The 10,386-nt window shown below is 46.1% G+C and overlaps 1 protein-coding gene across 1 annotated transcript; it reads left to right on the forward strand.

Moving 5' to 3' along the window:
• Positions 1–8,105, forward strand: proser2 (proline and serine rich 2). Its single transcript, XM_036944471.2, has 4 exons — positions 1–263; positions 1,272–1,499; positions 3,086–3,359; positions 3,924–8,105. The coding sequence occupies exons 2-4, from the start codon at positions 1,371–1,373 to the stop codon at positions 5,765–5,767; spliced, it is 2,247 nt and encodes a 748-aa protein (XP_036800366.2). The 5' UTR covers positions 1–263; positions 1,272–1,370; the 3' UTR covers positions 5,768–8,105.
• The last annotated feature ends 2,281 nt before the right edge of the window (positions 8,106–10,386 follow it).

Below are 10,386 nucleotides of genomic sequence, written 5' to 3' on the forward strand. Positions count from 1 at the left end.
GGTATTGGGTGGAGTCTTGTGCGCTTGACGCTTCACTGGAACAGGAGACCTGCTACATTACGCACGGAGAGGTCGCCAAGTACGCCTGTACTGCGAGGAGACTGGAGGGCAGAGAACTCTGAGAACAAAGCTAACGATTTTTTGTTTTTGTTCTACGAAAAGGAAGAGTTTGTTACTCCATCCCTGTATACAGTGTGACGTTTTGGGACATTTGGATATATATTTTCTCAGAAGCTTATGGTTGTTTTAAGATTATTATAAAGGTAAGTGCATATCTAAGAAAGTTAAGTACAGTACATTCAATGTAAATGTGTCTACCATACCTTGTGACTATGGAAGCGTATTTTGGACTAATTGGGTATAATATTTCAAATCCGCAAAGAAAATACTGGGAATAGGGATTATGAAGTCCCAGTGTCCCACTGCAAAATATCTTAATTTTGGTCTTTATTTGATCATGACATAAACTCATAGGCTACATCGAAACCAATGGCGAGAATGGAATGTGTCAAAGCAGTCACCTTGACAAATCACCCATCAACAGCTTTGAGCATCCATTGTAAGTTTATTTTGAAGGTCATAAACAAGGAGGGCTTGTCCGGTGGAGCCTATTTGCTCGTCGCTAACATACCTGATCCAGAACAACTCGTCTATCAGTTTATGAGATTTGTACTAGACAATGCCGGGCCATGACTACCCACGGCGTGACGGGTGCAAAAACCTGCACTGTATGTACTAGGTATATTGTAATAACTACCTGCTATAGAGGGTATGATAACTGTATTAAGAGAACGACGCACTAGTCGAGGGACCTACTGAACTTGGCTATGACTTGGTTGTGTTGCCCCGCTGAGGCGACCAGCAGTGGCAAACATGACAACCTGTTGCAAAATGACTGGTACTTCACCTCAGCTGAGATGGTTGAGTCAGTGTCTGTTTGGAGTTCAAACTTTGGCTTGAGAGTTTGGTATTTACATGAAATATATGTTTTTTTGGGGGGTGGAAGGAATGAGGAAGACATTTTCCCAGGGGAGCTGTGGGAGAGTGTTCTGTTCTCACCAGCTGTCTCCCCTGAGAGTATTGAGACAGTCAACATGATGTTGATGTTACAGTAAACCAAAACACCACTGTATTATTACATTCATTCTATTACTGTACACCCTTTGTTCAGGCTATCAGGGAAGTAGTCTTCTACTGTACACCTACTACTATGTTATTGTTTGACCTAGCCTCCTTTCCTGAAAGCCGTCCCCACTTCTCTCTGTTTCCAGACTGTTTGAGGAGATTAAAAGGCTATTCAGAGTGAGAGCAGACACGTTCCCTCGACTTTCTCTCCAAGGACTGCTCGGAAACCCCTGGCCCCTCATGAGATGCCCACGAGTCGCCTGGCATTTGACCCGATAACCATGGACGTCCGAGTGAAGGCCAATCCGAACCTCCACTTCGGGGTCAACGGGGGTCACGACGGCGCTGATAGAAGCTCCCACAGTAAACCATTTGTGAGTATAACTTATATGAAACACTTTCTGTTAATGGTTTATTCTCTTGGTATCTTAGGTCAAAATGTCTCAATATTTCTCCCTTTGTTCACAATTTACACACCCATATTAGGGGGGCATAGAGTTGAAGTATTCACCCATCTGTTCCTGGTTTAGAGCAGGTGCTTTTCAGTGTGTGACTTAAAAAAAAAACCTGACTGACCTGTTTATACAGCAAAGTCTGTCTCCATGCTCCGTGTTCTGTGGCTCTGTCACGCTGTCACTGAGACATTACACAGGATTAATGACTACATCCTGTTGCATGCCTCAGGGATGACACACACACAACAGAGAGACTGAGGGAAAACCGGTTAAGGTGCCGTTCTGTTGGTCCTGCTTCACACAACAGAAGTCAGTGGTCTTTGTGTTTGGTTTCAAATGAGTTTGCCTGCAGATGTGTGTGTTGGTGCGTGTGCACATGGGTGCGTGCGTACATGTGTGTGTGTGTGTGGCTGAGTAGAACAGGTCTGTGTTGTGGTAAAGATTTACCTCTGGTAAAGGTTGATCTCGCCATCCCTACAGCGATGCCTAGCAACGAGATGTTATCCCGCTGCGGTAACCTGTTCACCCTAGTAATCACAGGCACAGGGTTGTAACCTGAAACAGCAAACAAAAAATATTTGGTTTGTCGCTGATTGACAGTGGTGGTAATGGTTGATGAAAGGGTGTATAGGTGCATCCGTTGTTTATTTTCTTGTTGCAATAAAAAATGGGCCATTGTCAACCAGGTATTTGTGTCTGTGTGCACTTTCCTGGGTTTGTGTGTCTACTGCCTACATGTGTGTATTTAGATGACACATTGTTTTATGGGGGATCTTCAGTATATATAGCTAGTCTCTAGCTCATTTGTGCATTCTGTTGACCTAATACCTTTTTCCTAAACCCATTAAGGTTCATTTTAAACAATCTAACCAGGTTGCCCTTTGATTCAGCGTATTATCTTGAGTGAAACAGACCCCAGGGAGCAGTGGAAAAAATCTATGGTCGGGGTGTCATCCAGCAGCCGTCAAAGCAGCCCCATCATTGTATACCCTATGTCTATTGTGTTGTGTTCTGTGGCTGTATGTGCTCTGTACAGAGGGACAGGTAGTGATGTAACAGGTAGGCAGTGAGGCCTCCCTGCTGGAGGGTGTAGGCTCCTTCCTCCAGGTCTCAGATGTCCACGAGCGGATGGTCCCTAAAACACAGCACACCGAACGAACGGCAGACGAACAGCAGATCGACATTCAGTGTAGTGTGTGTGTGTGTGGTCCTTTCGAGTATGAGGGGAAAGGCTAAACCAACAGGATCTGTGTTTGTTTACATCCTTAACATAACTTTTTTGGGCAACAGGAAGTATATTCCATACACTAGACCTGATTATGGTATAGGAGATACTGTTATACGATACTGTATGTCACATTAATGTAACTCGTGTTACCAATTACCTATTAACCAAAGAGCACCTTTAACCTACGTTTCTGATGATCTACTAGTGTGTCCCTGTAGTTGGCGCTTCCCATCCAAGTAAACTCGTGTGTTGTGTTGCTCTGTGTCGCCCCCTACAGGAGGATAAGGCGCTGCATTTCTTAAGCCAGGAGGAGCAGGATTGTATCTTGTTCTTTGAGGAGACCATCGACTCCCTGCTGACTACCCCAGCAGTAGATGAGCTTGATGGACCAGGACCCCCCGTCCGGGCGTCCGCCCCCAGCCTCAGCCCCATACCACCCCTCTCAGCCTTGGACAGGCCCACCAAGGACCAGGACATCATAGACCTGGTTCGCCCAGCACAGACTAATCTGGTCCACCCCACACATGCACCATTCAACCCCCCCGTGCCAGGTACAGAACAGTTCACTCCTTGCTCCACCCTGAACAGTAATGTTTACATTTGATTATCAGTCCCTTGGATCATTAGAATTACTACAGTCAAATGAGATCAGACTTCACCATCATCAGCATGACAGATTACTCAACATGGACATTTGTACTGTATAGTGCATATACAAGTGTCACCTGTGCTCCCTCTCCGGCCTCCAGGTCACAAGGCTGCTCGTTAGGGCACACACCTGTCACCAGCATTACGCGCCTGACACTCACCTGGACTCCATATACCTCCTTGATGACCTGCCCTTTATATGTCCCTCCCTTTGGTTTCTTCCCCAGTCGTCGTTGTTCCTGCTTCATGTCGGTGCTCTGTTTGTGTTTCTTGTTTTGTTTGTTAAAATGTATTCACTCCCCGAACTTGCTTCCCGACTCTCTGCGTACATCGTTACAACAGGAAATATGGTTCTTTGAACCCAATGGTTCTTTGAAGATATAGATTTGCCATTGACCTTGTCTTTTGAAGATACCGAACGTGTAGAGAACTGATGAGTTTACTTGTCAAACTCTTTCTCTTTGCAGATTTCACCCAGAATATGGTAATGAACAACCCTGAGAGGCATTTTGAGAACAAGCCGAGGCGTGAGGTGATGGAAAACTTCCCTACAGAGTACAACCTGCCGCTCCCTGGCAAGGACAGTGCCCCCTATGGCCACGGCCTGTACCAGCCTGTAGGCTCCGTCCCCACCCCCGTCCGCATCGCCCAGAAGATTGCAGAGCACCAGGGGAGTGTGGGGAACACCAACATCCTCTCTTCCTCCCTCCTGCCCAACTGCCGTAGGAGCCTCAATTTAGAGACCTTAGAGAGACCACCCACCCACCCAGATTATCCAATCAAACAGGACCCGACCACCTCAGCCAAGCCCACCCATTACCCCAACAACATCAGCATGATAATGGGCAGCAACCAGCACCACAGCCATTCGCTGGCTAGTGTGAACCTCCAGGACAGGAAGTCTCAAATGCTGGCTAACCTATCAGGGACAACCCACCCTGTGGAGGCGGAGGAGCTCCATGGGCTGCAGAAGGCCCAAGTAAACCTTCCCACCCGGAGTGTGTCTTTCAAGGATCCCACTCCAAATAAGTCCCGGATGGAGGCACTGTCCAAACTGGGCTTGAACCGAAACAGCAGCACAAACACCAAACCCACTGCTGCCCCGATTCCGGTTGCCACCTCTACACCCGTTCCTATGCCTACCCCTACACTGACACCCGTGACTAAACCAGATGTGGCCAGACAGGCAAAGACCTTGCCACCAGCAACAGTCAACACCAACACCTCTCATGCAAGTATCCATGACAACAAGCCTGCTTCTCCGTCGCCCGAAGTCTCGTCCAAGGACTTTAACAGCTACGGCGGGAAGACCATTGTGGTGAACCCCTCTAAGGCTGCTGCTGCTGCTCCCTCCACCAGTTGCCATGGCAGTAAGGCCCATCCAGTGACCTCTCACAGTGACTTCAACCCTTACGGGGGTAAGACTAAGGTAATGAAACCTGCTCCTGTTACCACAACCAGGGCTGACCTAACCCAACCAGACATTGAGAGCAGGGACGTGCCTCCTCCAGCCTCCACCCCAGCCAGAGTGATGCCTCCCCCAGCCTCCACCTCCACCCCAGCCAGAGTGATGCCTCCCCCAGCCTCCACCCCAGCCAGAGTGATGCCTCCCCCAGCCTCCACCCCAGCCAGAGTGATGCCTCCCCCAGCCTCCACCCCAGCCAGAGTGATGCCTCCCCCAGCCTCCACCCCAGCCAGAGTGATGCCTCCCCCAGCCTCCACCCCAGCCAGAGTGATGCCTCCCCCAGCCTCCACCCCAGCCAGAGTGATGCCTCCCCCAGCCTCCACCCCAGCCAGAGTGATGCCTCCCCCAGCCTCCACCCCAGCCAGAGTGATGCCTCCCCCAGCCTCCACCCTCACCCCAGCCAGAGTGATGCCTTCCCCAGCCTTAACCTCCACCCCAGCCAAAGGGATGCCTCCACCAACCTCCCCCTCCATCCCAACCAAAGGAGAAACCATGTCCTACGAGGTCAAGAGCTACGGGGGGAAGACCAGAATGGTCACCCCATCCCACACCACCCCCTCTCCCGTTTCCACCCCTGATATCCTCACACACACCCCAGTGAGGTCCCCCAGCAAAGCTTTAGCCCCAGTGCCTTCTCCAGCCTCCAGACCTTTCCGCTATAGCACTCCCCCTAGCGCCAACAGGGCGGTGGCGTCTCCCACTTCTCCGGAGTCCCGGCCGAAGTCCATCTCCAAGCCATCCTTCCGCTCCCAGGGGATCACAGTGCAGTTCTCCGGACGGGGAGTGACGGATGAGTCGCGCAGAGAAGCTCTCCGGAAACTGGGACTGCTGAAAGACACTTTCTAACTCTGCATAACCTCCATTCAGACGTAACAAAGGCCTCTGGAGTTTTTCTGAAAGGGTGTGAGGCGTGACAGGAGAGGATACCTACATTACGGTGGAATGAAACAGGATCCGGGCTGAAACCGGCACACCCGGTTCTGAGCGCTGAATGCTGACAAACGAGTTCCGACACGTCACATGGCCTAGTTGACAAATACACACACACACACACGGACGGACATGTATACACACACATTCGTCAAACAGACACACACGCACTCAAACACACACGTGCACGTGCACTCATACCCACAAATGCCTTCACCCAACAACTCCCACATGCATCAAAGCACTGTCTCTTTATTGTGCTCTATTTAACTGTGGTCCTACTAAGTGTTTTACATTGCCTCTGAATCAAGACATATTGTACTTTACAGAAAACATGTACCTCTATTGTTCTCTGGGCCCGAAACAGACAAAAAAACGGACTTGTTCAAAAGGTAATGCAGACAGCTGAATGTCTTTGGGCACAGACTTTTTACTACCTTTGCCACCTTCTGGATGTCACATCCTTAGCTACCAGTGAGAATCCTTACATGCTCTCGCTCTCCAAAGATGGATATATATATATATATACCCAATATATTTACGCTTACTTTGTATGACACTATATTGATTACTGATCCGTTTGAGGCAGGTACTGATAAAGTGGACTTGAACCATTATAAACTGGCTGTGAAGTCACCTGAGAACTGAAGAGCCTCACAACATGTTACTTTGTTTACCGATTTCAGCGTTGTTGTTATCCAGGGGGTTATTAGGAGTGTGATGTATCTCACCGTTCAGCTCTTATGAGCGTGAACAAGGACAAAGTTTGACGGACTTTCCCGGCAGAATAAGGTTGAATTGACTTCACTCACTAATTGTCACGTTTACTCCCTCTCCGGCGCTCAACGTCACCAGTTTACTCATTATTACGCACACCTGCCACCATCGTTACGCGCACCTGTGCCTCATGACACTCACCTGGACTCCATCACCTTCCTGATTACCTCCCCTATAGCTGTCACTCCCCTTGGTTCTTTCCTCAGGCGTTATTGACTCTGTTTCTGACTAGCTGGTTCATGTATATAGGCTACTTGTGTTGCTTGCATTGTTCCATGTTCATTTATTTATTAAATTCACTCCCTGTACGTGCTCCCCGACTCCCAGCGTACACGTTACACTAATCTATTAGAATGTATCTATATTCCCTGTGAGGACGGTAACCATCCTACTCATAAATATTGATGATATCCTACTTGATAGGTATTTATGCACCCATTGATTTCCACTGCTGCCTCATGGTATGTTAATGACAGGTCACTCGGAAGGGGGGTACATTCCCCCATGCAAGAGCAAAGCTTAGGAATGTAACAATTGATTGGCATACCAAGCAAACTAAGCAGCGATTCAAGTAGTTTGCATTCATGGACCTCATATGCTCAGCTGGAGGGTTATCCAATTATTGGAAGTTCTGAAGTGACCCCATGTGTTTTATCTCCTCATATGACATTTTTGTGAATGTAAGTTGCAGGAAAAAACAGGCTTGAGTTTCTAGGAAAGGAGTGATATGTAACTACAGCGCTGGCTAAAGGGTATTTTTTACTCCATGGACGTGCCTCCCACACAAAACCACTGAATGTGGTTTGAAAAGTAGACTTTTACTACTTTGAGGGGAAAAAAACGTAACTTGGTGAGGACGGGCAAGGGCTTGCAATGTCCAAAACACAAGCACTGAAGCCACAGAATCCAGAAATACTCTGTTCATGTACTGTAAGCTGAACTTGCATTTGCAGTGTGTCATTTATCTGTCATCATAACTGATGCCTCTTGTTTCTCACTGGACTGCAGATGTATTGGTACATAACCCTGGTGTGTGTGTGTGTGTGTGTGTGTGTGTGTGTGTGTGTGTGTGTGTGTGTGTGTGTGTGTGTGTGTGTGTGTGTGTGTGTGTGTGTGTGTGTGTGTGTGCGTGCGTGTGTGCGTGTGTGTGAAACATGTTTGTCCATTTTAAAGTTTTTTTTTTTAATGAAAAAAGTCAGACTCCGGTTTTGTAGTTCATCTACAGTAACTCATGAAGTATCTAATACACACCAACACACACTGGGAAAATATACCTGTAGTTTGCAGACCCAGGGAGAGAAACCAAAAAGACTCAAGTACAAAATCGTTATATGACATTCAATTAACATTTACAAATTGTCAACAAAAGTTGCTGCTATGGTACAACAGCGCCTTTTATAGTTTTGTCTCATTGTCATATTGTACACAATGTTTAATGTACGTCTGTGTCACCTAATAAAGAGAGTAACAAACATGACTTATCCTATCCAGAGTTTGTTATTCTTCGCAGGGCATTTACTATACCATGTTATGAACGAGTAGAATCTCAGTGTATGGTTTATAATGATTTCTCTTCCCTGGGAATTCATTCACCATGGTTTTAATGGCACAGTAAACAGACAAGCTTTCCAGGGCATCAACTCACCTCAGCCTACACTCGAAGCCCTCATTCTATTACTTCATTGACTGTCCATCCATGAAGGTCATGATTCCAAAGTTCCCTATCTCCTTTCTGCCACTAAGATGAAATAATTGGACAGTCAAACTTCCCATAAGTCTTTCTCAATATTGTTTTTGTCTTTCCCTTTTTCAGATCGGATGACAGAGGAAGACGTAAGATTATTGAGATACTTTCTTTCGTACAGAATATTTCACTGGAGAGCTGTAGCCCACTGTGTACTCTCTCTCTGCTCGGTGGACGGCCGCTCCCAGTTTCACATGGGTATGCGGTCTACACTGCAGAGTTCAGACCACTTTACCCAGCCAAAACAGAGAGCCTTCCTTTTCCTCTATAGGGCATGGGTCTAAGTGTGTATCTGAGTGTGTGTGACCAAGAAGATCTGGGGCATTGGCTTTTTTGGGAGTGTGAGCAAGGGCAACTAAAGCTTTGGTAAGGAGTGTGTGTGTGTGTGTGTGTGTGTGTGTGTGTGTGTGTGTGTGTTGAGGGGAGGTACAGGAATTGAGGAAATAAGCATGTTTAGGGTCTGTAATTAGAGGCAGCAGAAAAACCCTTTAAGAGTGCCCTCTAACAAACACACATACTCCCTGTGCAATACTACCTCTTTCTCTTACACACAGATCCCATAATACTGTCTTGCACTCCCTCTCATACACACATAGGTACATCAATGGAGGAGCTAAGGCTCCCAGCCATATTGGTGGGACCAGGGTTGGGGAGTAAGGGATTACAAAATGGTAACTGTAATTGTACATTACCAGTAAAAAATATTGTAATCAGATTACAGATACTTTTGAAAAACAAGATGCTTTACTTCGAGGATTACTTTAAAATTCAGAAAGGAGGTTTGCAAAAAAAATAAAAATTTGACACCTCTGTTTTCTCAATGACATTCAAATCAGCATTGAAAAATGGCGCAAAGTTAAGTTTGTTCCACCTGAGCGAGTCTGAACACAAGTTAGAGACCACTATGATGACACAGCACATGGGTTTGATGGATCGCGGGAAAAGAGCAGGAATAGGCTTTTGTAGGCTACAGTCCAAGCTATTCCTTTCAATGGTGAGACTGCTGTCGGAATTCCAACGATTATCCAACTTGAATAAATGCTTGGAGGTAAGAATGACAGCAGTGGTGTAGTCTACGGCGATACGGATATCACTTATTATTGATATCTACATAGCACATTGATGTGAATCACACTGCTGCTCTCTCATTTAGCCATTTGCGCCTTACGGGATAGTGGTCGTTGTTGATGGCTGTTCACAAATCTAAATGTGTATTTGAACCCATTAATGGTTGAATTCAAGAAGTTTAAGATGCCTATCAATCGTTGTTTTTGAAACCAGTGGTCAGCCAGTGAAAAATGCGCTCTTGCAACAGCTGCACAGTGCGGATCCCAGCCTGTGGAATAAAAGTGGGGCTTTTATTGCTGAATCTAATTCATGCTGGTACATTTTTTTAAAATCCATAGGCCAAAAGGACACATGTTCAAACTCGAATACTTTTGATATACTTAAAGGGGCAATCTGTAGTTGCTACATCCATATTTTTACATGTAAATTATATATATATCCATTGATTCTTGAAGAATATAACTTATAAATGTCTCCTGAGTTTAGATCAACTGTCGTACTCCATCAGAACCCAAAATATAAGCTTGTTTGTTAAAACAATACTTTTGATATCAGGGATGGTCAGTCCTTGCGTCCATAGTTCTTTCTGTCAATTAATCTGAGAGTGATTACATTTCTCCAGACCCATCCCTCAGCTTTTTAACAAAACAGAGGTGGTTATTTTGTTATTTGTTTCATCTGTGGATTTGCCCTTTAAACAGCTGCATATTATCAAGACATCAAAGTGTCACCAACAAAAAGGGAGACAATAGGCCAAAAGCAAGTGCAGCATATGGCAAACATTTTATGCTCAGGTAAAACAATTTGTCTAATCTATACTTCCAAGTCCTATTCTTGAAGGTCACGGGTTACAACATTTACTGGAGTGACTATAATGATGATATTCATTTAATCATATATGTTGTAGAAAGGGGTGGTTTAGAAGAAGCCTACATAACCAACCCAT

Source organism: Oncorhynchus mykiss, chromosome 15 (assembly GCF_057628025.1).
Source record: "Oncorhynchus mykiss isolate SJ-2025 chromosome 15, ASM5762802v1, whole genome shotgun sequence".
Lineage (NCBI taxonomy): Eukaryota > Metazoa > Chordata > Actinopteri > Salmoniformes > Salmonidae > Oncorhynchus > Oncorhynchus mykiss.